This window comes from Pseudoliparis swirei, chromosome 13 (assembly GCF_029220125.1).
Source record: "Pseudoliparis swirei isolate HS2019 ecotype Mariana Trench chromosome 13, NWPU_hadal_v1, whole genome shotgun sequence".
In the NCBI taxonomy this organism is placed as follows: domain Eukaryota; kingdom Metazoa; phylum Chordata; class Actinopteri; order Perciformes; family Liparidae; genus Pseudoliparis; species Pseudoliparis swirei.
In genome coordinates this window covers 11794248-11822052 of record NC_079400.1, presented here as the reverse complement: position 1 = coordinate 11822052, position 27805 = coordinate 11794248, and the positions used below count along the sequence as shown (strand labels likewise).

General features: G+C 47.6%; 2 protein-coding genes across 3 annotated transcripts; one reads left to right on the top strand and one right to left on the bottom strand.

The window, feature by feature from the left end:
• Nucleotides 1-279: 279 nt before the first annotated feature.
• Nucleotides 280-10109, top strand: unk (unk zinc finger). Its single transcript, XM_056429004.1, has 15 exons — nucleotides 280-581; nucleotides 1100-1309; nucleotides 2782-2958; nucleotides 3061-3182; nucleotides 4098-4233; nucleotides 4328-4445; nucleotides 4535-4619; nucleotides 4707-5008; nucleotides 5124-5168; nucleotides 5291-5474; nucleotides 5585-5677; nucleotides 5767-5952; nucleotides 6028-6203; nucleotides 6309-6569; nucleotides 8288-10109. Exons 1-15 carry the CDS (start codon nucleotides 433-435, stop codon nucleotides 8441-8443), a joined length of 2400 nt encoding a protein of 799 aa, XP_056284979.1. The 5' UTR covers nucleotides 280-432; the 3' UTR covers nucleotides 8444-10109.
• unc13d (unc-13 homolog D (C. elegans)) lies at nucleotides 9298-26047 on the bottom strand. Of its 2 annotated transcripts, XM_056429002.1 has the most exons (34): nucleotides 25975-26045; nucleotides 25243-25269; nucleotides 24737-24793; nucleotides 24575-24631; nucleotides 24378-24485; nucleotides 24229-24288; nucleotides 24041-24107; nucleotides 22598-22778; nucleotides 22473-22517; nucleotides 21848-21919; nucleotides 21699-21768; nucleotides 21506-21610; nucleotides 20991-21083; nucleotides 20795-20895; nucleotides 19441-19558; nucleotides 18925-19046; nucleotides 17914-18004; nucleotides 17781-17837; nucleotides 17591-17688; nucleotides 17158-17209; nucleotides 16942-17072; nucleotides 14493-14610; nucleotides 13937-14089; nucleotides 13755-13850; nucleotides 13466-13672; nucleotides 13037-13111; nucleotides 12864-12943; nucleotides 12662-12776; nucleotides 12449-12520; nucleotides 11772-11855; nucleotides 11584-11704; nucleotides 11378-11501; nucleotides 10404-10624; nucleotides 9298-10241 (listed from the first exon to the last, which is right to left on the bottom strand). In XM_056429002.1, exons 1-34 carry the CDS (start codon nucleotides 26032-26034, stop codon nucleotides 10129-10131), a joined length of 3351 nt encoding a protein of 1116 aa, XP_056284977.1. In that variant the 5' UTR covers nucleotides 26035-26045; the 3' UTR covers nucleotides 9298-10128. The 2 variants fall into 2 exon arrangements, with proteins under 2 accessions (XP_056284977.1, XP_056284978.1); XM_056429003.1 differs by lacking the exon at nucleotides 25243-25269 and having other exon boundaries at nucleotides 25975-26047.
• Between the last annotated feature and the right edge of the window lie 1758 nt (nucleotides 26048-27805).

Sequence of the window (27805 nt, the reverse complement as noted above, 5' to 3'; positions counted from 1 at the left end):
ATTACTCATGGTATTACTCATGGTATTACTTTTGGTGCTTTTTTAGGTTGGCTTTCTTGAATAAATGTTACTTTCTTGATTCTTGTTGTTCTGAGTTTGTCCTCATGGTTGATTCACTTGTTGTATGTCACTTTGGATTAAAGCGTCAGCTAAATGACATGTAATGTAATATAATAATATTTATCTTCATAAAAAGAAAAAAACATTGTTTAAATTTATATCTCTTAGAAATAAACGAGTTGCGATTGAACTCCTGTGTGTACCCTCATATGACTCCATGCCCCAGAGTGCCCTGCGCTCTCCTCCGGTACTACTTCCGGTTGCCTTGCGCAAGCTCACATCGTTGCAGAATGCGGATTTAGAAGCTAGCGGGAATAGCTAGCCACTAAGCTAAAAACAAGGTTCTCGTTGTGAGGCTTCAAACGGCTAGAAATGTCCAAAACACACGCGCAACCCCCGTCGTCTTCGGCGGCGACGACCACCGGGGGACCCTCCTCATCCTCTTCGTCTTCGCCCGCTGGGGGCTCGACTTCTCCCGCAACCGTGTTGAACGTGCAGCCCGAGAAACCTCAACATTACACGTACGTAGATAGCTTAGCTGGGTTAGCTTTGCCAAATGAACACAACCTCACGTGCAGCTGCAGACGCCAAACACCCCACATCTAAACTGTGTTCGTGCGCGTGCGGTATGGACTTCGTATTCTTTGACGTGGCTGCACCGAGCCCAGCGAGCGATAGTGTGTTTATGAACTGCAGCAGGTAAAGAGGCCTAACGTGGACGTCCTCAGTGAGAGTAGTGGTTCTGACCCAGCTGGGTGCTGACAGCGTCCCTTTAGCCTCTGCGTTTGTGAACGTGCACTCACGTCATGCGCGTTTCGTCTTATTGCACGTGAGCTTTCCAGAAGTCACATAAGAGACATAAGGTGAAGAATAATACACTTATAGGGATCACTGGATACCACCACTCTATTGAATATGCTGTAAATCCATATTAAGACACTATTACTTGTTTACGGATCTTTAAAAGGGGGGTTACACTTTCTAGAAATGTATTATGTATATTTGTTGTAACTCTTCTTGCTCTACTCTCTCCTCACAGTTATTTGAAGGAGTTCCGCACTGAGCAGTGCCCCCTGTTCGTACAGCACAAGTGTACACAGCACCGGCCCTTTTCCTGTTTCCACTGGCACTTCCTGAACCAGCGGCGGCGCCGACCCATGCGCAGGCGGGACGGCACCTTCAACTACAGCCCAGATGTGTACTGCACCAAATACGACGAGGGGACGGGCACCTGCCCGGACGGAGACGAGTGAGTACGACGCACGACCACCCCTTGGTCTTCAGTCAGAAGCCTCATCTCACTCGGGCTTTTGGGGGTTTGTGTAAGCCGCTTTACCTCTGGCTGCTCTCTCACGGTCTTATTTCTCATCGCTAACATTTGTCAGCTTTCACATTTTAATCCTCGAATTGCCCGTGTGAATCACCAGACTAGGTGGAACATTGCGTGGGTGGGGGAGGACGGTGAAGTGGTGATTTCGGGTACACCCTGTTCTTAATTACACGTCACGTTGGAAGACAATCTTCACAGTGAGCATTTAGCATGTGAACAAAGACATGTTCCCACTCAATCCTTCTTGACTGAAATGTGCGGGGCGGTTCTGATCCGTCGACACCTCGTATGAGCTGAATATTTAAATATTTGAACAGTTTATGAAGCTGAATATATGAAGGATGAGATAAGGTCCAAAATACACTACCGTTCAAAAGTTTGGGGTCATCCAGACAATTTCGTGTCTTCCATGAAAACTCACTTTTATTTATCAAATGAATTGAAAATTGAATAGAACATATAGTCAAGACATTGACAAGGTTAGAAATAATGATAACTGTTTTCAGCTGTGCTAACATAATTGCACAAGGGTTTTCTAATCAGACATTAGTCTTCTAAGGCGATTAGCAAACATAATGTACCATAAGAACACTGGAGTGATCGTTGCTGTAAATGGGCCTCTATACACCTCTGGAGATATTTCATTAGAAACTAGACGTTTCCACCTAGAATAGTCATTTACCACATTAACAATGTAGAGAGGGTATTTTTGATTAATGTTATCTTTATTGAAAAAAACAGTGCTTTTCTTAGAAAAATAAAGACATTTCTAAGTGACCCCAAACTTTTGAACGGTAGTGTACGTACAGAAGAAGAAGATGAAGAAGTTTTACTAGAAAGAGCATTTCCTGCAGAAAATGTGTTGGAATGCTAAAATCTGAAAGCTTGATGCTGAAATATTAAAAAAATAGCAGAACATTTCTGAAAATAGCTGACAACAGCGGAAAATGTTTTAAAACAGCTGAAAATAGCTGAAAATGTTTAAAAACAGTTGAAAATACCAAAAAGGGAAACTTCCTGCTGAAAGCGTTGAATCACAAACACAAAGTACAGTCCACTGTAAAAGATGGTGCAATAAAACGAAGATACAATACAGGCCATGGAATATTTTAATTAATCAAATACCGGGGAAACAGGAATGTTTCGTGGGGATCTACTGATCAGTGATCACAAACACATTTTTCTTTGATCTCTGATTGTCTTAAATGAATATTCCTCTCCCGCATTATTACTCAGAGGACAGTTGATCACTCTGCAAAGCACTTCAGCTATGTTGTGTTAACTCACATTTTAATGACGTTGACTTTTTAAGGCAGTCTTTGAATGAACATTGCACCTCATTGCTGGACACGGTGGCCGCCTCAAAAGAACAACGTGTCTTTGTGTCCCAGGTGTCCATTTCTACACCGGACAGCCGGTGACACAGAGCGCCGGTACCACCTCCGCTACTACAAGACGGGATCCTGCATTCACGAGACGGACGCTAAAGGCCATTGTAGCAAAAACGGTTCCCACTGTGCCTTCGCCCACGGGTCACATGACCTGCGCAGCCCCGTTTACGACATCAGGTGCGGAGACCACTTCATTTTGACCTTTGACCTCCTCTGAGTTTCTGTGTATTCGGTGTCTCTGTTGTTGACGGAGTCTCTTCACGCTGCACTTCTCCACAGGGAGGTGCAGGTGATGGAGTCTCAGGGAGGCTCGGGGCCCGCAGAGGGAGGTGGAGGAGACGGACAGTCGGCAAGCACCGCCCTCATCGAGAAGATACTGAGCGAGGAGCCACGCTGGCAAGGTAGACCCGTGCTGCAGCACGCCCCGAATGGAGAAGCCCAGTGCGCGTGTGGTCAATGCAAAGTGTTGGTGGGGACGTGTTGCTCACGGTAACGGTGACACATGAAATATGAGCCAGTTGAGTTTGAGTACCTGCTCTGAGTTTGGAGCTTATCTGATGGTAAACGCTGCACAGATACCTGATACTTTTGGGAACAGTAGCAATAAAGCGTTTGTGTTGCACATTAATTCACCAGGATAAGTCAGAGGAGGTTGGAGTCTGTGTTTCTTTTTTAAATTATTTTGGCCATAGTCCTCTGTGTTGGCACCTCCGGGTGCAGGACTGGCCTCAAAGGAAAGAGAGGGGCGTGCTTATGAAGTGCTACGTGTGATCTCTGTCGTCTAAGACTGTCCAAAGATATTAGTAGATATGAAGAATCCTCCTAAATCCCCCAGAAACTAGAGTTAAAACTCAAGTGTGTTGTTATGAATGTGAAGTGTAGAAGAAAGAATTAGAGGATTTAAAAGATGATAGACGGAAGGTTCTCCGTATATGGTACACTTTCTGTCTAACACTTTAATAAATAAAAAGGCTCCACACTTTATACTTGGTGGCCTCACAAGTTTGAAACTTGAGAGAGAGAGCAGCTCCTCACAGCTGAGAATGGAACCATTCTAGTCCATTCAATGACACTGTAATCATTAATTAAGGTGGTTTAACCCTTAAAGTCAAAGTCGTATTTATTGTCGATTTTCCATTTGTGGAACATACAGAATATCGAAAGTATGTTTGTCTCTTGTCCAACATGAAGTGAGAAGTAATAAAGTAATATAGTAATGAAGTAACCCTTTAAATGCTCTGTTTTGAGGGACCTTTTAACTGTCCCCTATCTTGCCCTGGTGACTCCTTGTCTCCTCCTGTGTTTCACCTCCTCAGATAACAACTACGTGCTGTCCCACTACAAGACGGAGCTCTGTAAGAAGCCCCCCCGCCTGTGCCGCCAGGGCTACGCCTGTCCGTACTACCACAACAGCAAAGACAGGAGGCGCAGCCCGCACAAGCACAAATACAGGTGCTCCCTGAGAACACCGTGGGGGGGGGTTTGCCCGACTGTGAATGAGTTTAACCCTTAAACTCCGTGTTTGTCCTCGCCCGCCCCGCCGCAGAGCGTTGCCATGTCCGGCCGTGAAGCAGAGTGAGGAGTGGGGCGACCCCAGTAAGTGTGAGGGGGCGGAGGGATGCCAGTACTGCCACACGAGAACAGAGCAGCAGTTCCACCCGGAGGTTCGTCTCGTCGCGGCTGAGGCCGCACTTGAGTTTAAGTCCCAGAGTGTCTCGCCGTGTGTTGACTTGCCCCCCCCCGTGTGTCCCAGATCTATAAATCCACCAAGTGTAACGACATGCAGCAGTGCGGCAGCTGCCCCCGAGGGCCCTTCTGTGCCTTTGCTCACGTAGAAAGTAAGTCCTCCGTTATGCCTTTTCTAAAGCTTTCTTTCAACTCCCCGTTCGATTCTTGATGTGATGTCGTCGCTTTCAAACCTCCAGGGCCCTTCGTTCCAGAGGAGCCGCCGTTCCCCACGCCCAGCTCCCCTCCCCCCCCCAGGCCTCCAGACCCTCTCCCCGCACAGGAGGCGTGTTCAAGCCCCGGCGGACACAGCGCGCCTCACAATCCGGGCGCCGTGTCGCACGCCTTCTCCCCGCCCGCGGGGTCCTGCGTGGCGGAGCGCGGCCTGCTGGGTAGCGTTCTGTCTCTGTGCGAGGAGATGAGCGAACGGGCGGAGCCGCTGTCCCCCTGGGCCGGGGAGAGGGGGTACGGCCGGGCACCGGGGTTCGAGAGGGAGGACCAGGTGAGAAAGAAATGAGATCATGAGAAATGACACAAAGTGAAGAAACACTCCTCCCTTGAATGATGTCATAGTTCCCTCCAAATGGCAAATAACTCCTGTTGCTTTTTGGTTTCAGGCGAAGCAAAGAAGCTTTGCCCTCGAGCAGCGACAAAGCAAACAGGTACAAAGACTCTCAATATGTCCACTTATCTTTTTAATGCTGTCTAAAAGGACCTCACGCATAGAACCTCCCGCTCATTATATGGTAACCCCCTCACCCCCCACCTCCCTCTCCCCCCTCAGGACTTGTTGGTGTTCCTGCCCGTGGGGAGCCCCTTGAGTCTGTCCTCCAGCATCCCTTCCAGTCTGGCCGCCACCCCGCCAAGCCCCGCCCCTCTCGGACCCCCGGGATCCGGCATCCCCTCGGGCATGAACGCCAACGCCTTGCCCTTCTACCCCACCAGTGAGACCGTGGAGTCCGTCGTCGGTGGGTGACGATGGACAGAAACCGTTGAGACAATGCACATCTGAAATCACCGAAATAGACCAATAGTTATATTGTGTGTGTGTGTGTCTGTGTCTGTGTGTGTTTTGCAGAGTCAGCCCTGGACGATCTGGACATGAATGATTTTGGCGTGTCGGTGTTGGAGAGGAGCTTGGAGAGCAGCGCTGCTCTGCCGGCTGTGGGAGGTATGTCGGCTATTACAAGGACACAAGAATACAAGAAAGTGAACGCCGCGTTGTCAACATGACTCGTCGTTGTGTGTCTCCGTCTGCAGGAGGAAGCCAGTTTCAGAGTTCGGCCCCGGTCAATATCCCTGGCTCCTTTAGCAGCTCCGCCCCTTTCCGCTCCCCGTCGGCGTCTCCCCCAATCCGGCCGCACACGTCACCGTTCTTCTCCAGGCACCTGTCGCAGCCCGGCCAATCAGAAAGCACCTTTTTGGGACCGTCTCACAGCTCCCTAGGTGGGCAGAACGTGACTCGCGGCGTGAGAGCGGTGGAGCGGGATGAAGCTGATGTGTGTTGTTTCGTCCTCGTAGGTCTGAACGGTATGAGCACTAACATCTGGGAGCACTTCCCGTCGGGTCAGGGCTCCCCCGGTACCCCCCCCACGCTGCTGTCCTCCGGAGCAGAGACCTCCAGGCTCAAGCAGGAGCTGGAGGAGGCGCACCGGGCCCTGAAGCAGTGGGGCCACAGCTGGAGACACACAGCTCAGGTAGGCGGGTCGCGGGGTCGCGTTCAGACTCCGTTGCGCCGCGGCGACCAACCGATTCACCGTCTTGGAGGTTTCTCCGCGTAACGCTCCGTCCGTCCCTCGCAGTCGTGGGCGGCGCTGAAAGCCGACGCGGAGGAGTCGCGAGCCCACGCGGCGCGGCTCACCGCCGAGGCGGAGAGAGCCCGGCAGGCGGAGGAGGAGGCGCAGAGGCAGGCGTCGCTCCTGCAGGAGGCGCTGGAGAGCCTCCGGAGCGGAGACAACCCCCATCTAGCGCTGCATCAGCTCCAGCTGCTCCACCGGCTGCCCCTGGAGTCGGTGCTCAGCCTGCAGGCGCAGCTCTGCAGCTGCTTACACGCCGTGGAACAGGTAACGCCACACACACACACACACACACACACACACACACACACACACACACGAGACCCCACACACACACACACACCTGAGGCCACACACACACACGAGACCCACACACACACACACACACACACCCGAGACCCCACGCCACACACACACCTGAGGCCACACACACACACGAGACCCCACGCCACACACACACAAGACCCCACACACACACACACACACACGCACACACACACACACACACACACACACACGAGACCCCACGCCACACACACGAGACCCCACACACACACACACACACGAGACCCCCACGCCACACACACACGAGACCCCCACGCCACACACACACACGAGACCCCCACGCCACACACACACGAGACCCCACACACACACACACACACATGAGACCCCACGCCACACACACACGAGACCCCACACACACACACACACACACACGAGACCCCCACGCCACACACACGAGACCCCCACACACACACACACACCCCACCACACACACACACACACACACGCCCGAGACCGCACGCCACACACACACACGAGACCCCGCCACACACACACACACACACACGAGACCCCACGCCACACACACACGAGACCCCACGCCACACACACACACACACACACACACACGAGACCCCACGCCACACACACACACACGAGACCCCACGCCACACACACACACACACACGAGACCCCACGCCACACACACACACACACACGAGACATCACGCCACACACACACACACACACACCTGAGACCCCACGCCACACACACACACACGAGACCCCACGCCACACACACACCTGAGACACCACGCCACACACACACACCCGAGACCCCACGCCACACACACACACACACACACACAAGACCCCACGCCACACACACACACCCGAGACCCCACGCCACACACACACACACACACACCCGAGACCCCACGCCACACACACACACCCGAGACCCCACGCCACACACACACCTGAGACCCCACGCCACACACACACACACCCGAGACCCCACGCCACACACACACCCGAGACCCCCGCGCCACACACACACACCCGAGACCCCCGCGCCACACACACACACCCCACACACACACACGAGACCCCCACGCCACACACACATGAGACCCCCACGCCACACACACTCGAGACCCCCACGTCCGTTGTGTGTGTCCTCACTGGCTCTGTCGCTAATCTGTGCTTGGTAGTATTTTTAAATGTGGGTCTGGTTAGCAGGTCCGTCTTTCGCTCAGGGGGTCGGCGGTTCAATCCCCGCCCTAGTCGTCGTGCCCTTGAGCAAGACACTTAACCCTGAGTGGCTCCCTGTAGCTGAGTCCACGCTGTATGAATGTTCGTCTCTTTGGATAAAAGCGTCAGCTAAATTAAATGTAAATATATAATAGTTAGTCAGTAATACAAAACAACTCATAATGGATCTGAATATCACATGATGATTAATATATGTTTACTTTTTATTATTTTTTGGTGATAAAATGTCATTTTTTGTCCCAGAGCGCCACGTGGTGCTTACTTTGCAATTATGGGCTGGATTTAGTTGGGGAAAGTAAAACTGTCGCCTCTTGAGTTGTTTTGATTACGCCGTCACTCTTTTCCTGTCGGCTATAATCCTTTGTTTTCATTTTCCTTGTCCTTGCTCACTTTGGGGTTGCGTGTGGCTCTGCGTTGCCCCCCAGGTGGTGTACAGGAAACAGAGACAGTGCTGCGTGACGTGTGGCGAGCCGGGCTCAGCGCCGCTGCCCTGCGGCCACGGGCTGCAGTGCGAGAGCTGCTCCGCCTCCACCGAGTGCCCCCTGTGCCCCGAACAGAGCCCGGAGCAGCAGCTCTCCTGACCCCCCCGGCCCACTCGGACCACCGCAGAGCCCGAACCTGTCGGTCCTGATTCCACAGACACGCACCAGCCCTGGACCTCGACCGCAATTTTAAAAAATCACGTGGCGGTCATTTTATACCGTGGGGACGACGCGGCCGCTGGTTTGGTATTTAGTATTTTTAAGACGTTTCCTGATGAAGGACCGGCACCGGTCGACAAGTGAAAGCTCTTTCTGTGGAATTTAGAATTAATAATTTTTCTAGTGGTTACCCGTGGACCACCATTACTTTTTTTACTAAAGCTCTTGACCAGCAGCACTGTTCTCGACTGTTCTCTAACTTCACGATCCGCTTTTATTTCATCTCCACCCCGTAACGACATTTCAGGTAACATTCTCAATCATATTTTGATACGTGTGAAAGTATAAATTCACCGCCCAGAAGGATATTTTAGGATATGGAGCTTCTGGATAGCATCAAAAGATGTCCGCTGTCACCTTGTTACAACATTTGTCAATGGCATTTGTTTTTTTGGCACTAAAACACCTCAAAAGATTTTATATTAAATTACCCAGTTCTGTCTTTCTCCTGAAATCATGACCGTTCCTCGTGATGAGTCACAGTCCTTATTAACTGCCGTCCTTATAAACCGCAATCGGAAAACACGGTCCTCATAAACCACATTCATCATAATCCGGAGTTTGGAGAAAGCCATGTTCTACTGGAGGATGCCACTCGCTGCACGGCACACAGAATGACCCCGGGTGAGATGGATGTGAATGTGGAGCTGCAGTGGTTTGAATACTCGGGGGCCATGTTGCATCACTGGCTCACTCTGCTGTGTGTGTGTACGTCATATTTAGGGCACCATGTGTCATGATTTTTCTGAAAAGAGGCAAGTTTAGTCTGATATGCATATTCAGCTTCATCCAGACAATGATCCTATATTGCTGCAGCCATGCCAGTCTGCTGGAGGCGCTCTCCTGGGTTATAATCCTAATTTCATTTTTCATTTTTTTTATTATTCCAAAATTATCTTTCTAGCAAAAATCATTTGAAAATGGTCAAATGCTGTTGAATGACATATTAAACAATGTAGTAATGTTTGTTTAAATGTACAACAGATGGCCTCTTTTAAAACTCTCAGGTTTTCTCTCATATTCCCCGACCTCAACTGGAAGAGGAAAGCATGTTAATACAATCAAAACAAATGTATTCAGTCAACTTGTGACTCCCCTAGTCTTTGAAATTATATTTTTTCTTTCTTTTGAAAGTTTTTTTATGTCAACTCAGACATTCAAACCTTTGTTAAAACTTATTTTCTGTCACATTTTTTAAACATTTGTGGTTATCGTTGACATTTCTCAGTGTGTCAAATGTAGTCATTAATATATATTTATATATATTAATATATGTATATATGTTAATATATATATATATATATATATATGCCAGACTTATCTCTTGCACTTAGACCAAGTGCCATGAAGCAGAGGTTTAAATGCAGGTGTGAAAGTGTTCATGATCACTGTGATGGTCTTTGGTGAACCCATGCTCAGTACTGTCCACACACACACACACACACACACACACAACTCATCCGACACCAGTGTTTCTTTCTGAGTGGGTATTTCTTTGTTTTTGGTACAGATCATTAAAGAATAAATTGTATATTTTTGGAAGGAAGGCGTTGTCCGTGTGTTGGTTAGGGTTGACTCCCCTCCTTGGACTGTTTCTCCCTCTGTCTCCTCTTCTTCACGTAGGCCTGAGCGCCTCGCTCTCCTTTCCTGGACTCCAGTAAGGTCAGAATGGTGTCTTCTGGGAAATGAGAAACCGGTTCAAGATTAGGTCGTGGCTTTGTCTAAACATTCAGTTTTACCACAACAATGATCTCCCATCTTGGGGGGTCAGAGCGGATCGGTTAAATAAGGGCCCGGCAGGATGCTTTTGGTTGATCGGTTGATCCAATACGGATAATACCATTAGGTTTAGGATGCATGAGAGGCAGTCGGATCTGAGCAGGGACGGCCTCCGGCTGTGAGCTGAGTCCGTCTCCCTTGAGTTCCCCGGCGACTCCTGGTATGGCCTTGAGGGCCAGGAAGGCCTCGCCTTCAAAGTCATCCGTCATCAAGATGTCGTGGTCCATGACCGTCAGCACAAGGCAAGCGCCCGGAGCCTGGCACTGACCCAGGGACACCAGGCTGATGAGCAGGAGGCCGAGGTCAGAGGATGGGGAGAGGAGGCAGGTAGAAAGAATTATAAAAAACACCTGTATGGCAACACACCAGGGCAAAGGGCAGAACTGCCCCTAAGAAATATAATGTTGCCCCTGATATCAGGAGAGGGGCAACAAATGCCCCATAATGTCCTCTAATAATTATGATAATTTAATAGCGTTTTGTTTTTGTTCTTTGTTGTGTGTGTGTGTGTCCTATCTGTACTTCCTCGACTAGGTAGGTACACAAACATTACAATTTTTAATTATAAAAAAAGAAGAAGTTATAATTGTTAATAGTTGTTTAAATAACCACAAAGAAATAAGAATACAAATGATGATTGTCTGATTTATGTTTTCTGTTTGTTTTTTGTTCAAAAGACTTATTATTGTCTAATAGTCTTATTACTGCCTAATAGTCTTATTATTGCCTAATATTATTATTATTATCTAATAGTCTTATTACTGCCTAATAGTCTTGTTATTGCCTAATAGTCTTATTATTGCAATAGTCTTATTATTGCATAATAGTCTTATTTCCATTTTTATGACAATTGCTCATATCCTGTAAGCTTAAATAACTATATTTATTATTTTTGAACAAAGGTTAAATGTTTTTTCACAAGTTTCAAAAAGTGCCCCTAATTTCTTTTTAAATACCCCTGTGTTTCAGTCAGTGGGGGCAAACAATGCTCCCTAAATAATCTGTAAATGTCCTCCCTGGTAGGGGGTTACTCACAATTCGAAGGCCTCCTCAAACAGCGGGTTGAGATCGCGGCTCCAGATGCGCGTGCAGCGAGGCTCCAGCTCGGGGAAGGTGTGCTGGGGCTCCAGACACAGCTGCACGAAGGGGTCGCTGAGACCTGGCAAAGCACCCAGAGCGTTAGGCCGCCCGGGGAGAGGTTGCACAGCAGGGGACCCACAATGGATCCCACGTGGGCTCACCGTTGAAGTCCATCGGTAACAGGTTGACGGCGTTCAACACCTCAACTCTGAGCCTTTGGTCTGACCTGCTGTAGGACGCCAACAGGGTGACGGCGCCGTACCTCTCCGAGCTGTTCACGTTCTGTGGTGGAAACGGAGAGATGGTGAACAACCGTCACGGGGGGCTCTAGAGAAGCTCGGGATCTCACCTGCTCCCATATTTTCCTCTCGAGGAACTTCTCCACGAGCTGCCAGCTGCTCAGAGAGTTGTGAGTTAGGTAGGCTTTGAGAGCCTGGAGACACAATGGAGCACATTAAAACCCACGCTTTTCAATTAATACATAAAAAATATATACACTACTGTCAAACAGTTTGGGGTCACCCAGACAATTTGGTGTCTTCCATGAAAACTCACTTTTATTTATCAAATGAATTACAAAATGAATATAAAATATAGTCAAGACATTGACACGGTTATAAATAATCATTTTTATTGTAAATATTTATGTTCTCCAAACTTGTGGCTCAGAGGAAGGCCAGTTTTATAGCTTCTCTCACCAGCATAACTGTTTTCAGCTGCGCTCACATAAAAAGGATTTAAAGGGTTTTCTACCCCTCCGTTAGTCTTCTAAGGCGATAACACAATGTACCATTAGAACACTGGTGATGGGCCTCTACACACCTATGTAGAGACTTCATTAATCACCAGAGAATAGTCATTTACCACATTAACTATGTAGAGAGTGTATTTATGATTAATTTAATGTTCTCTTCATTGATAAAAACAGTGCTTTACTTTGAAAAATAAGGACATTTCTAAGTGACCCCACACATTTGAACGGTAGTGTTTGTACGGCTGATTGAAACGTCGCCTTTAGTTCCTCGCCTTGTACTCATCGGAGTGGAGCGTGTTGGACGGGAGCCCGTTTCCCTCGGCGAGGAAGCACTGCTCCAGGCACTGAAACACACACGACCCAACACACAACACACACAGTGACCCGTGAGGCGGATGCGTCACGCCGTCTTTGCCCAGATTCAAGAATAAGACACTTAAACATGTTGAGAGCGGTCCAGTTCTTCTGCCCTGCGAGCCTCAGACCTGCAGCGTGTACAGAAGCCTCTGGCAGAACACCATCAGGCCTTCCTGCTGCGGATGCTGAGTAGCCACCTGGTGGAGGATCTTCACGGAGTTATTCCACAGAGGAGTCAGGAGACTGGAGGTGCAAAGAAATATATAATTAAAAAAACATTTCACAAGGGCGAAACAGGATGAAACCAACATGATGGATGAGTTGTGACACCTGTTGAAGTTCTCTTGGACCAGGTTCTCGTTCATGTACTGCAGCTCCTGCTCCAGGTAGCGCATCAGAGGGTCTGCGGCCTGAGAAGAGAGAGAAGAGGCCATCAGGCATCATCGGGGGGGGGGGGGGGGGGGCTCTGTGTTGGTGTTGCACTGGCAGTGACGGTCACCTACGTCCTCGCTGGACTTGGAGGGAATCCTGCGCCTGGTGGACATGTTCCGGACATGGGTCTCGATGTCTGTGTTCAACTGGAGAGGAGGAGGAGAAGAAGAAGAAGAAGATGACAAAGAACAAGAAGTAGAAGAACGAAAAAGAAGAAGAAGATGACAAAGAAGAAGAAGAAGGAGGAGGAGGAGAAGAGGAAGAAGAAGAAAAAGAAGAAGAATGAGGAGGAAAAGAAGAAGAAGTTGACGAAGAAGAAGTTGAAGAAGAAGAAGTTGACGAAGAAGAAGAAGAAGTTGACGAAGAAGAAGAAGAACAAGAAGTTGGCGAAGAAGAAGATAAAGAAGAAGAAGAAGTTGAAGAAGAAGAAGAAGAGGTCAGGTCACAGAGGTCATGCTGGGGGTTTCTCTCTCCTCGATGTCACCGTTTTGTTTTCCGACCTTCTTCCCGAGCGTGTCCAGAGCGGAGCGGATCTCCCGCCCGAGGACGCCCTGGACCTGCTGCAGCTGCGAGGGCAGCGTGTTGTGGAACTGGCTCTCCCCGATCACGGTCTGGGTCCGATGCCGGAGCCCCGCCCAGTTCAGCTGCGCGGGAAGCCGGGTCAGCATCAACCGCAGGTGCTCCAGGTCGTTCACCACCACGCACAACTACGCCCAGAGGGGAAGGGTCACAGATGTGTATCATGCTTAAAAAACATTTGTCTTTCTTCTTCATCCTGGCCCTTGTTACCATGTTGATGGCCCGGCCGTGGTCGGAGTTCTGGGACAGCACCCGGACCCTCTCCTTCAGGGTGTGACAGTAGTTCACCACAATCTTGCACACATCCTGGAAACACAGAGATCTCCACGCTCGGATTAATCTGACCGGAATTGACCCCCCCCCCCCCCCCCCTCGGTGGCCGCGTGCCGTACCTCGGTGATTTTGACCATGAGCATGAAGGCCTCTTCGGGGTCCGGCCAGCACAGCTGCTCCCACAGCTCGCAGATGGGCTGGACGCACGCCACCAGGTCCACCGCCGAGGAGCTGTGCTTTATGGGCACGGCGCCGGACTGCAGGGGCTGGAGCTGAGAACATCACGAGGGGGTGAGATGTCCTCCTGACACTGAGATATGTTCTCTTGTTTCTTTTATATATATATATATATATTATTATAAATATATATATATATATATATTCATGCAACAGGAGAAGGCAGTATAACAAAATGTATTTATTATATATATATATATATATATATATATATATATATATAGGTATTCATGCAACAGGAGAACGCAGTATAACAAAATGTATTAAAAAAAAATATATATATATATATTGCCTGGATGAAATAAACTATGGGGGTCATTAAGACATTTTAGGCCTTTTTGTATCTGGGTCGTGTTGTTTTTAGGTATTCTTTTTATTCTTCTATTCTCCCTGCAGCCATTCAGTGTGACAACATGTCCATCATCACAGGTGTGTTACCTGGTCCACCTGCACAGCCCTCTCCACCCGGTCCTGAGTGGTGCTGAACGCCTGGTTCAGCCAGTAGGGGAGAGCCTCCCTGAAGCCCTCCTGGAAGTTGGTCAACTCAAGAGACCCCCTGAAAACAACAGGGAGGACACCAGACATGTGGACGGCTGTCAGGCTGCGTGAGAGGAGACAGGAGAGGAGACAGGAGGGGAGACAGGAGAGGAGACAAGAGGGGAGACAGGAGAGGAGACAAGAGGGGAGACGGGAGGGGAGACGGAAGGGGTGACAAGAGGGGAGACAAGAGGGGAGACAAGAGGGGAGACAAGAGGGGAGAGGAGACAGGAGAGGAGACGGGCGGGGAGAGGAGACAAGAGGGGAGAGGAGACAGGAGAGGAGACGGGCGGGGAGAGGAGACAAGAGGGGAGACAAGAGGGGAGACAAGAGGGGAGAGGAGACAGGAGAGGAGACGGGCGGGGAGAGGAGACAAGAGGGGAGACGGGAGAGGAGAGGAGACAGGAGAGGGAGACAGGAGGGGAGACAAGAGGGGAGACAGGAGAGGAGACAGGAGAGGAGACAGGAGAGGGAGACGGAAGGGGTGACAAGAGGGGAGACAAGAGGGGAGAGGAGACAGGAGAGGAGACAGGAGGACAGGAGAGGAGACAAGAGGGGAGACAAGAGACAGGAGGGGAGACAAGAGGAGACAGAGGAGACAGGAGAGGAGACGGAGGGAGAGGAGAGAAGAGGGAGACAGGAGAGGAGAGGAGACAGGAGAGGGAGACAGGAGGGGAGACAAGAGGGGAGACAGGAGAGGAGACAGGAGAGGAGACGGGCGGGGAGACAGGAGAGGAGACAGGAGAGGAGACGGGAGAGGAGAGGAGACAGGAGAGGAGACGGGAGAGGAGATGAGACAGGAGAGGAGACGGGCGGGGAGACAGGAGAGGAGACAGGAGAGGAGAAGAGGAGACAGGAGAGGAGAGGAAAGGAGACAGGAGAGGAGACAAGAGGAGAGGAGACAGAGGGAGGGAGAGGAGGGGAGACAGGAGGGAGACAGGAGGAGACAGGAGACAGAGGGAGAGGAAAGGAGACAGGAGAGGAGAGGAGAGGGGAGGAGACAGGAGGGGAGACGGAGGAGGAGACGGGAGACAGGAGAGGAGACAGGAGAGGAGACAGGAGAAGAGGAGACAAGAGGGAGACGGGAGGGGAGACAAGAGGGGAGACGGGAGAGGAGACAAGAGGGGAGACAGGAGGGGAGACAGGAGAGGAGACAGGAGAGGAGACAAGAGGGGAGACGGGAGAGGAGACAGGAGAGGAGAGGAGACAGGAGAGGAGACGGGCGGGGAGACAGGAGAGGAGAGGAGAGGAGACAGGAGAGAGAGGAGAGGAGACAGGAGAGGAGACGGGCGGGGAGACAGGAGAGGAGAGGAGAGGAGACAGGAGAGGAGAGGAGAGGAGACAGGAGAGAGAAGAGGAGACAGGAGAGAGGAGACAGGAGAGGAGAGGAGAGGAGACAGGAGAGGAGAGGAGACAGGAGAGGAGACGGGAGAGGAGAGGAGACAGGAGAGGAGACGGGCAGGGAGACAGGAGAGGAGAGGAGACAGGAGAGGAGAAGGGAGAGGAGAGGAGAAGGGAGAGGAGAGGAGACAAGAGGGGAGACAAGAGGGGAGACGGGAGGGGAGAGGAGACAGGAGAGGAGACAGGAGGGGAGACAAGAGGGGAGACAGAGGGAGACAAGAGGAGACAGGAGGAGACAGGAGAGGAGAGGAGACAAGAGGGGAGACAAGAGGGGAGACAAGAGGGGAGACAGGAGAGGAGACAGGAGGGGAGACAAGAGGGGAGACAAGAGGGGAGACAAGAGGGGAGACAAGAGGGGAGACAGGAGAGGAGACAGGAGGGGAGACAAGAGGGGAGACAAGAGGGGAGACAAGAGGGGAGACGGGAGGGGAGAGGAGACAGGAGAGGAGACAAGAGGGGAGACAGGAGAGGAGAGGAGACAAGAGGGGAGACAGGAGGGGAGACAGGAGAGGAGAGGAGACAAGAGGGGAGACAGGAGGGGAGACAAGAGGGGACAAGAGAGGAGACAGGAGAGGAGACAGGAGAGGAGAGGAGACAGGAGAGGAGACAGAGAGGAGACAGGAGAGGAGACAGGAGAGGAGAGGAGACAGGAGAGGAGACGGGAGAGGAGAGGAGACAGGAGAGGGAGACGGGAGAGGAGACGAGAGGGGAGAGGAGACGGGAGAGGAGAGGAGAGGAGACGGGAGAGGAGAGGAGACAGGAGAGGGAGACGGGAGAGGAGACGAGAGGGGAGACATCAGAGGAGACAGGAGAGGAGACAGGAGAGGAGACGGGAGGAGAGGAGGAGACGGGAGAGGAGAGGAGACAGGAGAGGGAGACATCAGAGGAGACGGGAGAGGAGACAGGAGAGGAGACAGGAGTTCAGTGCTCTCTGGATGAGGAGGCTCACCTCTTCTGGAGGAAGGCCTTGTCTTTGTGGATGCTCTGCAGGCTCAGGTACACGGGGAACAGGCTGTTGGCCAGAGCCTGCTCCATCCGGCCCTCGATGCGGGACAAGTTCTCCCTCACTTCTTTTGCGATCTGCGGAGGAGAGGAAAGGAGGCGAGCGGTGATGAGACGAGACATGAGTTAGTCAAGAGGAGCGGCGGGTCGAGGGTCCTCGTACCAGAGAGTCCAACTGCTGGTACACGACGGTGAACACGTCCACCTGCACGGCGCTACAGCGACGGGAGAAAAGCACATCGATGACAACGGTTACAAAATATACCTCGGCTAGTTTGTTGTTATTTTTTACTTCATCAACTCAATTCAATTCTGTTTATTGTGTACAGCCCGATATCACAAATTACAAACTCCCCTCAGAGGGCTTTACAACCTGGACACATACGACATTCCTGACCTTTGACCTCACATCGGATCAGGAGCAACTCCCAAGAAATAGAAGAAAAAAACGCTCACAGGGAAAAAAAGTGCCACGATAGAGCCGCCCGAAGCCCTCTGAGGCATCAAAAACCCAATTGGACCAATTGACACGTCACGATGGCCCAGAATGCAGCGCAGCCACAGCTGATGGAGAAGAGTCCGATGGCCCCGCTCACCTGACGAACACTCGATTCCAGGCCACCTTGTTGTGTTTGATGTCTTCCTGCACCTCCCCAATCAACCTGGAGAGGGCGCTCACCATCTCTGACGGGTCCTGCCCCCCCCATGGTGCAACAAAACAACTTTAGTGTAGAATACACTTAAATACAATAGAGAGTCCATGTGGGCCTCCATGGCGGGGGCTACCTTGGTCATCGGCTGGTGCAAACCCTTCTTGATGCTGAACCAGTCCTGAGTTCCTGTCTGATGGAGAAGACATATGATTAAGACTCCTGACTCACACACGGCTGTGTATGATGTCGTCGGTGTTGTGACTGACCTGTATGGCGTCGCTGACCTCGTCGTGTAACTCAAACTGAGCCGGGTTCAGTTTCTGAAACGCCTGAGTCTTGCAGATCTGGACCAGGATCCTGAGACCAGGAGCACATGAAAGAGCTCTGACGGCCCCTTGGCTTTGTTCTTATTGATTTTATTTCGTGATTTGTTGACGTTTTAGTTATCTTTATTGTATAGATGTCAGTATGTTTTAATGATGTGGTGTACACAACACAATGTGTTGTTGTTGAAGTGTAGTTTGTACAAAAAAATAAAGTCATATGTGATTCTTCTGAAAGGGTCGGGAGAGGAGACAAGAGGGGAAACGGGAGGGGAAACGGCAGAGGAGACAGGAGGGGAGACGGGAGAGGAGACGGGAGAGGAGACAAGAGGGGAAACGAGAGAGGAGACGGCAGAGGAGACGGGAGGGGATACAGGAGAGGAGACAGTCGAGGAGACAGGAGAGGAAACGGGAGGGGAAACGGGAGAGGAGACGGGAGGGGAGACGGGAGAGGATACGGGAGAGGAGACGGGAGGGGAGACGGGAGAGGATACAGGAGAGGAGACAAGAGGGGAGACGGGAGAGGAGACGGGAGAGGATACAGGAGAGGAGACAGGAGGGGAGACGGGAGGGGAGACGGGAGAGGATACGGGAGAGGATACAGGAGAGGAGACGGGAGGGGAGACGGGAGAGGAGACGGGAGAGGAGACGGGAGAGGATACAGGAGAGGATACAGGAGAGGAGACAGGAGGGGAGACGGGAGGGGATACAGGAAAGGAGATGGGAGAGGAGATGGGAGAGGAGGAGACAAGAGAGGAGACAGGAGGGGAGGAGACAAGAGAGGAGACAGGAGAGGAAACGGGAGAGAAAACGGGAGAGTTCCCTTTGAAAGATTATCCACTATGCAGAAAATGAAATTTACCGTTATATATTTCCGTTGTTGTTGTTGTTGTTGTCATAGCCTGAAGACACCTCACTAAACAGCGTGTATTACAGATGCGTAACGTCGCGTACCTGAGCAGCGTGTGCAGTTTGGGCGTGGCGCTGGCGGTCGGGGGGAAGACGTCTCTGTACTTGGCCACCAGACACAGGCCGTACTGCAGGAAGCCGTGGAGCGAGTCGCCCAGTTCCTGTTTCTGAGAACAGACGTTCATCAACGGACACCAGGAGCTTCTGCTGCTCGTGGTTCATACGCGGAGTAAAAGGAACCAGGAAAGTGTGGTAACAAGTCTCGTATGAGCAGCATCGGGAATTAATTATATAAGAAGTCTTCATGGTCACCTCATACCTGTTGAGTCATGATTGTAATGTACCTGAGGGTCAAGGTCAAATCTGTGTTGTGTTATTATGTAACAAGGATCCTATTTTAATGGGCAGAGCGACCTGTGATGATGAGAAAGAACAATATCTGCCCCTGAACTGTCGTACGAGTGTAAAATAGAGCGTACAATGGAGGAGCAGTACTCCGGGATCAGGACCAAACGACTTGAGGGAACGGGCTTTGGTACTTCCCACCTCCGAGGCTCATACCTGCTGGTGTGGCAGCTGCTGCTGGTGCCAGTGGTACTCCACGCTGGTCAGCTGCTGGAACAGCACCGACGAGTCCACTTCCAGGCTCTGGTACAGCTTACTGAACGCCACCCACTTCCTGTCGAGGAGCACACATCCACAAACTACTGGGAGGTGCCACACAAAGACAACACGGCATGCACAAGACCTGGAATATAGATATATATATATATATATATATAAAGCTATAGTTGTGCTTTTTTCTCACATATTTGAAGAGTTCTGCAACAGGAGAACGCAATCTACAAAATTCATAAATATATATATACTTTTTATACATATATATATGAATATATATATATATTTATATATATATATATTTATGCAACAGAAGAACGCAGTATAAAAATATATATATACTGTATATCCATTTTTATACTGTGTTCTCCTATATAAATATATATATAATAGTCATTTTTTATACTTTTTTTATAAGCTTAAAGCTTTAGTTGTTGGTTTTTCCCCCACACATTTGAAGAGTTTTGCAACAGCAGAACGCAGTATAATATATATATATAGAATCTATATATATATAAATATATTCATATTTATAAATATATATATATTAATTGTGTTACACTGCATTCTCCTGTTGCATTAATATATATATATAAATACACATATTTATAAATATAAATATATATATTTACATATATATACATTTATATATATATATATATATTTATATAAATATAAATATATATATTTATATATATATATATTCATTTTTTAAAACTGCATTCTCCTGTTGCATGAATATATATAAAATGCTGTACTGCGTTCTCCTGTTGCAGAACTCTTCAAATGTTTGGGAAAAAACCCACAACTAAAGCTTTAAGCTTCATTTTGTAACTTTAGTGACATTAACGTTGTGTCATATGTGCTCAAACTGTCGTTAAATCCTTTCAGCAGAACTCAATACCATAAAATAATCTGTGGAAAGATCACACTTCTCTGTTTCCTCTCTGTGATCATTTGCAAGATTCCAAGGCCCAAAGAAAAAATAGCCAATCAGAGCCAAGGGAGTCAAACGAGGCAGCCCTTAGCTCTGATTGGCTGCAACTGCCATTAGGAGCATAAGTAGCTTTAATTCACTGAACGTGTGTCTAAGATGTGTGTGTGTGTGTGTGTGTGTGTGTGTTGTTATTCATGTAGACAGCAGGTCGTTGTAAACTCATGTCACTGAAAGCTGATACACTATAGCAATATAAAGCCTATTTACATTGCATTTTAGACATGTTCAACTCCTCCCTGGCCTCACGGTCCTGTCTAAACACTGGAGTCGTCTCACACAAGACGTGAAGGTGGAGCTTACGCCAGGTCCTGGAGGAAAGGTGAGAGGTCATTCTGCGTGGCGTAGAGCTCCAGCAGCGTCTGAGCCTCGCCACACAGCGCCCCTTTCCACGGAGCGGCGCTCTGGAGGAGTTGTTTGAGAGGAGGGAGGGAGAAAAATGAACGATTGTAATGGGATTTTATTTAAAATTGTAATGAAGAGCGAGCTCCTCCTTTACCTGTTGCTTGGAGATGTACGCCTGGACGAACTGCTGCAGAATCCCACAGTAGTTGATGTAAGCACTGCGACCGGCGCTCAGCGTCATGTCTCTCTGCGGGTCACCAAACACACAAACACAGTTTCAGTACCGGGCTCGGTTCCTCGAGCTTCACCAGAGACAGACTTTACATTTCCTCCTCCAGTTCACAAAGAAAGACCTGCACTTTGAGCTTTTGTTTATCCTACCAAATGTTTTCAGTCCCACGTGCATAAAGAATCATTTAAAACTCAAAGAACTGATACCACTAACTGATTTTAAATTTAAAATGACAGAAATGGAGGCAGGTTCCCAAAAATGTCAAAGTCTCTAAACTTTTAGTTTCTTTTAACTCGTTTTGTTCTGTTTCTTGTGTTGCTGCATGTCTTGTGCAGGTCACTCTCAAAAAAGAGATTTTTAATCCCAATGGGATTCACCTGTTTAAATAAAGGTTTATATAAAACCAACAATACCGTCATGCACTTTTATTTAGTTACCGCTTTGTGGATGAACTTGAGCTTCAGGTGGCACTGGCCGCGGTCGGGGTACGTCTCCGTTCTGGGCTCCAGATTGTACCAGTTGTCTTCGGTGCAGTGGAGATCCTAAAGTGAGACGGTTGTATATAAGCCTGGGACTGGGAGGAATGTGCATCAACATTTTAAAAAGCAGATGTACTCATGTGAACTCTACCTTGAGTTTAATGACCACCTTTCCCAAAAAGTCATCTGTGCCTTTCTCCTTTTTGGCCTCCTTGATCATCCTACAGGCACAAGTGGGGAAGTTCACCAGGTGTGTGTGTGTGTGTGTGTGTGTGTGTGTCACAGAGATAGTGTTCATACCTTTTCAAACTACTAAAGTTTGATTTGAACTCCTCCAGTTTCTGAGTGAGTGAAACCTCTTCGTCTTTATCCCTGAAACGGAGAGCGCACCGTGAGGATCACATGAGGCCTGACGTGTTATTCAGCCTCCTTATGTTGTGGTGTTCTGTCTCTTAGTCTTCTTTAAGTCCATTTGTGCCACTTTCTAATTGTTTTAGTAATTTTGTAGTTTTTCCTGAAGAGTTTCTCTTTGTAGCTGCTTTGTGTCACATCGTGGTCATTTTGTGTTTTTGAAGTTGTTTTGTGGTCATTTTGTGTTTTTGAAGTTGTTTTGTGGTCATTTTGTGTTTTTGTCGTTGTTTGTGGTCATTTTGTGTGTTTTGGTCGTAGCTTTGTGTCACTTCGTAATCGTTTTGTTTTTTTGTAGTTTCTTTTGTTTTGTCCCTTTCTGGAGTTGTTTTGTGTCTCTTTGTATCTGTACTGTGTTTCTTTGTGTTTCTTTTTGTTTTATTCTTTGCGCTCATTCTGAGTCTCTTTTTTTCTGGTTGGTGAGTCTCCTTGATTCACATTTTGAAGGTGAAGGTCTCGGTAATGTAATGTGGTGGAATGAAGAGGAAGCTTTCAAAGCTCTGGATGTTTTCCTCACCACATCTCAAGATGGAAACTGGCCCCGGCGATGTCTTCGAACTCTCTGAAACCAAAAAGATAATGAGAAGATCAAACTGTATCTGGTTCAATGGGCACACAGCAAACACACACATGTAGACTCACAGTACGAAGGTTTGGTTCCAGACGGGGTTCAGAGTCTTCTTCTTTATGTCCGACTGGAAGATCTTGTCATTGGACACGGCCTCCTTCACAATAGATTTAGAGGGTTTGGCTCTGGAGCGGCGGGTTTGACTCTCCTTCTCATCCTCCATGATGGTCAGCAGGCAGTAAGGGTCACTAAAACCTGTGCAACACGAGGAAGAACCAGCAGCGGTGCTGAAGTCACAGTACGGTGACTTGCACCGCGGCAGTGTTTTATAATTCTGAGAGAGCAAGAGACCACACACAAGAAGTGAAAGTAGAAGACGCACATCTGGATAGAATCATTCTAGGAACGGGAATATCTCAAGCGCTTACATTTCAACGGCAGTCACTTTCAAAATGGGGTCTTGAGAGACAATTTACATGCTACAAGCTAATTGTAGCATTCTAAATTCTCAGAACATGAATGTCTGCTACAGCTCAGTGGCCGTCCATCTGAAGGCTGTTGCAACATCGACCAGTGGAGCAAAACATGTAGATCAGGTGCTCGATAACAAATCAGCGGGTCACCTTTTTGCTATACTCTTGATGTGATGTGTAGAATTTATGTTGCTGAGTGTATTACTGACGTGCAATGTCGTGAATAAAGTTGAAAATACTTACCTGCCGTGATTATATTACATTTCATTCAAGGAAATGTCATTTATCAGTGCAAATATATGATTAGAAATGTATTTTTGGTGGCCATATTGGATTATTTTCCATGACCGTAACATCCGATCATGTCAAAACCTATTCTAAATGATTCCTTATGTCCAAAAACCGTATATTAGCATTTTAAACTAGAATGGGCACTCGGCAGAGCGCATACATTCACATATCACAAGATTGGGCATTGAATTATGAACATTTTGGCATTAGTTGCATGCCAATTGGATAAAAATTGACCGTGCTGGTAAAAAGAAGATTTTGACCTTTTCATGACCTTGACCTTGACCTTTGACCCGATTGATCCCAAAATCTAATCAAATGGTCCCCGGATAATAACCAATCATCCCATCAAATTTCATGCGATTCGGTTTAATACTTTTTGTGTTATGCGAGTAACACGCATACAAATAAATAAATAAATACACGGCGATCAAAACATAACCGTACGCATTTTCAAATGTCTCTTGTGATAGTGGAGATATGAGACATTATCTATGGCGGCCATCTTGGATTTTTGTATATTTAACCTATTTCCGCAACAGTAATTTCTTAAGACTTTTAGTGTGTTATTCAGGACACTTCATAGAAGACCTCTGTGCCCAAATAAATTATGTTGCTTTTTTCTCTTTCCGTTTTTAATGTTTATATTGTCTGGATTGGCTGAACTATAAAGTCGTCGGGGGACATCATCCATTGACGTAATCGTGTGGCCCTCGTCAACGTACGGCCCTCGTCATTAAGATTCATCCTCACCACTGATGTCTTTTCCCAGGATCTCCTTGGCTTCCTTCACGGTGGCCATGAGGCAGTACACTGGAGGCTGTGAGGGTCAGGTAGTTATTTACACGCCTTGGTACTCAGATGATCGATGTGAAAGCTGCAGATAGAAACTGGGGGTCGTTGGAGCAATTGGATCCAACCCTCTGACATCCTTCTCTCACCTCGGTGCTCTGCACTCTCTCCGTCAGGCCGCTGTGCTCTGACTCCGTCATGGTGAAGGTCTGGTAGACAAGACAGATGGAGAGGATCTGACAGTCATACGGACCAGGCAGCAGCTGTTCTGTGCAACGTGTGAATCCAAAGTGCTCACCTCCTGGATGTACTGGTGGAGCTGGCGATCCGCGAAGACCTCGCTTGAGGACGGTTGACCCATCTTATGAGCGATGGTGTACAGCAGCTCTTGATACAGAGGCTTCAGCTTCAAGAGGAAATAAACAGAGTGAGAGTGAGAGGGGAAAACAACCACAACTTTTCTTTGTGTGAAGTCCAGCACGCGAACGGTGATACCTCCAGCTCCTTGTGTCTTTTGGCCTTCTCCTCTGGGTCTTCATCCTCCTTGAAGTCCTAACGGAGGAGAACAGAAGCTTCTTTTCTACACCGTTCTGTCAGATGCAACAGATACTCTGAGGTTTTATGTGAGGTATTTGAGGGTCACGGTGTGTCGCCTACCCTCCTCACTCTCGTTTTCCTCGTCAACCCCAGTTTACGTGCATGGCCAGGCGACAACTGACGAGAAACACGGAAAAAAACTAAAAAGTCAGCCGGGGCAAACCACTTCGGACCATACCATTCACTCTGAGTCATTACTGTGTGGACTATTTTCCAAACCACACTGTAATTTAAATGCATTTCCCCTTTTTATATATAAACAGCTAATGGTTTCCATTTATTTCCATACATAATTAAATTTTGTTCATAGACTATATGTTTTAGTCGTGTAACCTATTAGATAAATTATGTAAAGATGGGGGATTTATTCATAAAAAGTATTGATTCAAATCAAAACACCAGAAGTTGAAATATCTTTACTTTTGAACCCCCAGACTCTAAAAGCTGTTGGATTTTACATTTCCCATAATGCATCTCAACGGTGTCTTTTGGTCGACAATGATACATCTTCTGTGAGACACACAGACCAACCTCCCTGCTCCAGAAGCAAAGCTGAAGTATTTTACCTGTCGGCATCTCGATAAGCCATGTTCCTGGAAGACAGACGACAACAGGTGCTCGTGTTTAAAACACAGGGCGTCGAACCATCACGTCAGAGTGCATTGTTGAGTGAAACGGGCATTTAAAGGCTCCTTATAATGCAAGAAACCTTAAAAATACCCCCACATATACCCTAGAAAAAAAGGCACACTAAGTTTTGATTGGGGATAAGTCCTCCTCCTTCTGTAAGGGGCTTTCTCTCTTTATGATAATAGAATTTGCCTAATATCAAACCAGGGAAATTCACCTTAAAGGAAATGACAATCACCCATCCTAAAAATACACACATGACCATTTCAATAATGTTTGATTAAAGCAGCAAAACTACCGTGAGCTCATTAAGTCCACGTATACGCTGTCTGACGTGATAAAACAACTTGTGACCCGAGGCAGTTCTGAATCATAAGTTCCAGCGTCTTGAAATACACCATTTGGAAAACACGACTCAGTGTCTCTGATCTTAACTCTCTTGTAGCTCATCCCACAAGTTCAGGTTTTGGGGATTATTGGCTAAAAGTGTGAAAAACACAAAACACATCGATGAACCCGAAATCCCCTTCAGGACCAAAGAAGTTAACAATCGAATATATTTTAGACAGCATCGTCAGTTACAAACTGGCAGTCAGAGAGACAACAAAATGAAAAAGAGATACTATAATTCAGACAAATCAATACATAGAAGTTACTGTGGCTCATACCTGGTGTGGTGTTTGCAGTAGATTGTCTGGCGGGCCGGTGGGCTCGCTTTGACTCGACATGATGATGCAAATATCTGACAGCAGACTCCTGCCTGCTGTGCTCTGTGTGTGTGTGTGTGTGTGTGTGTGTGTGTGTGTAATATGAGGAAGCTGAATGCTCAACGTGTTTCGATGAACTATCACACAGCAGCCGGAAGCCGTCGCTTCCTGTGGAAGGTGGTGAACGTCAATGACTGTGACTTGTGGCTTTTTCATCGGCGTCCAAAACATTGTGTGTCTGGATGTGAAATAACAGACGTTAGAAACACACACTGCTCACACACTGCTCACGGTCGTTGACGGTTTAATGTTTTACTGTTGGTGTTATCATGGCATCACACGGGGAATCTAAGTCACATGACTGATAGTGCAGGTTATGAGACGGCATGTAACACAAGTCCATCTGCAGGTTGTGTATTGTTGCCATAACTCTGTTCCAAAGTTCAAATGTTTACACTATTGAAATATGATGGTCACTGCACCGAGAGTTAATGTCTATGAATACTCCAATATATATTTACAGAGCATCTATATACACACATATCTATACCCAAAGGTTTTCAAAAGTTTGACTTCATTTATTTACTATCACTGTTGGACCAACCAAACATATATATATATATAAATATATATATATATACTACCGTTCAAAAGTTTGGGGTCACCCAGACAATTTTGTGTCTTCCATGAAAACTCACACTATTATTTATCAAATGAATTGAACATTTCATAGAACATATAGTCAAGACATTGACAAGGTTAGAAATAATGATTAATATTTGAAGTATTAATTTTGTTCTTCAAACTTCAAGCTCAAAGGAAGGCCAGTTGTATAGCTTATATCACCAGCATAACTGTTTTCAGCTGTGCTAACATAATTGCACAAGGGTTTTCTAATCAGATATTAGTCTTCTAAGGTGATTAGCAAACACAATGTACCATTAGAACACTGGAGTGATCGTTGATGGAAATGAGCCTCTATACACCTCTGGAGATATTTCATTAGAAACCAGACGTTTCCACCTAGAATAGTCATTTACCACATTAACAATGTATAGTGTGTATTTTTGATTAATTTAATCTTATCTTTATTGAAAAAACAGTGCTTTTCTTTGAAAAATAAAGACATTTCTAAGTGACCCCAAACTTTTGAACGGTAGTATATACATATATATATATATATATATATATATATATATTAATATATGCTTGTGAATTTATGAAATAACTAAGATTTTCAGCTCTAATTCTGAGCACCAATCAACCTATCTGCAGTGCAATGATATTAAAGGTTATGATGTCATCATTGAGAGACGTCCTCTTCTCCTTCGGCCCTATCCCCCTTTGCATCACGTCCTGTGTGAGCGCATCGAAGTGAAGAGCTACTTCAGTTGACCTGGTGATTTCAGCAACATTTTGACACAACCTACTCTACATTTTTTACATAATTTTACCCTAAAAAGAGGTCAGTTCCTTCAGCGCGTTGTGTGTATGTGTGCGTGTGTCAGAGAGAGACAAATAGGGGGGCCAGACACACTCTTGCCAACCCACACCATGAAGTTGCATCTTCTTGCATCGTTCACAAGCGTGCAGGTCCATTTGCAACGTCACCGCTCTGCTTCCCTCGACTCAATCTGAGAGCGGTTTCTCACTGCAGGATGCACATTATCCTGGAAATGCACAAAACATCATACAGTAAACTACAAACAGATGAGTTTACACACACATACAGCATAGACATGTTTGGTAGATACAAATGTATACAGGGACAATACAAGGAAACTATTTAGTG

Bases quoted from the DNA above. Each gene is read 5' to 3' on its own strand.
- unc13d (XM_056429002.1), bottom strand. From the start codon at position 26,034: ATGTCGAGTCAAAGCGAGCCCACCGGCCCGCCAGACAATCTACTGCAA. The intron at 24,632-24,736 runs GTAGGCGACACA...CTCCTCCGTTAG, and splicing joins GGAAAACGAGAGTGAGGAGG to GACTTCAAGGAGGATGAAGA. The intron at 21,769-21,847 runs GTATGAACACTA...TTGTGCCTGTAG, and splicing joins AACTTTAGTAGTTTGAAAAG to GATGATCAAGGAGGCCAAAA.
- unk (XM_056429004.1), top strand. From the start codon at position 433: ATGTCCAAAACACACGCGCAACCCCCGTCGTCTTCGGCGGCGACGACC. The intron at 1,310-2,781 runs GTGAGTACGACG...TTTGTGTCCCAG, and splicing joins ACCTGCCCGGACGGAGACGA to GTGTCCATTTCTACACCGGA. The intron at 4,234-4,327 runs GTGCTCCCTGAG...GCCCCGCCGCAG, and splicing joins CCGCACAAGCACAAATACAG to AGCGTTGCCATGTCCGGCCG.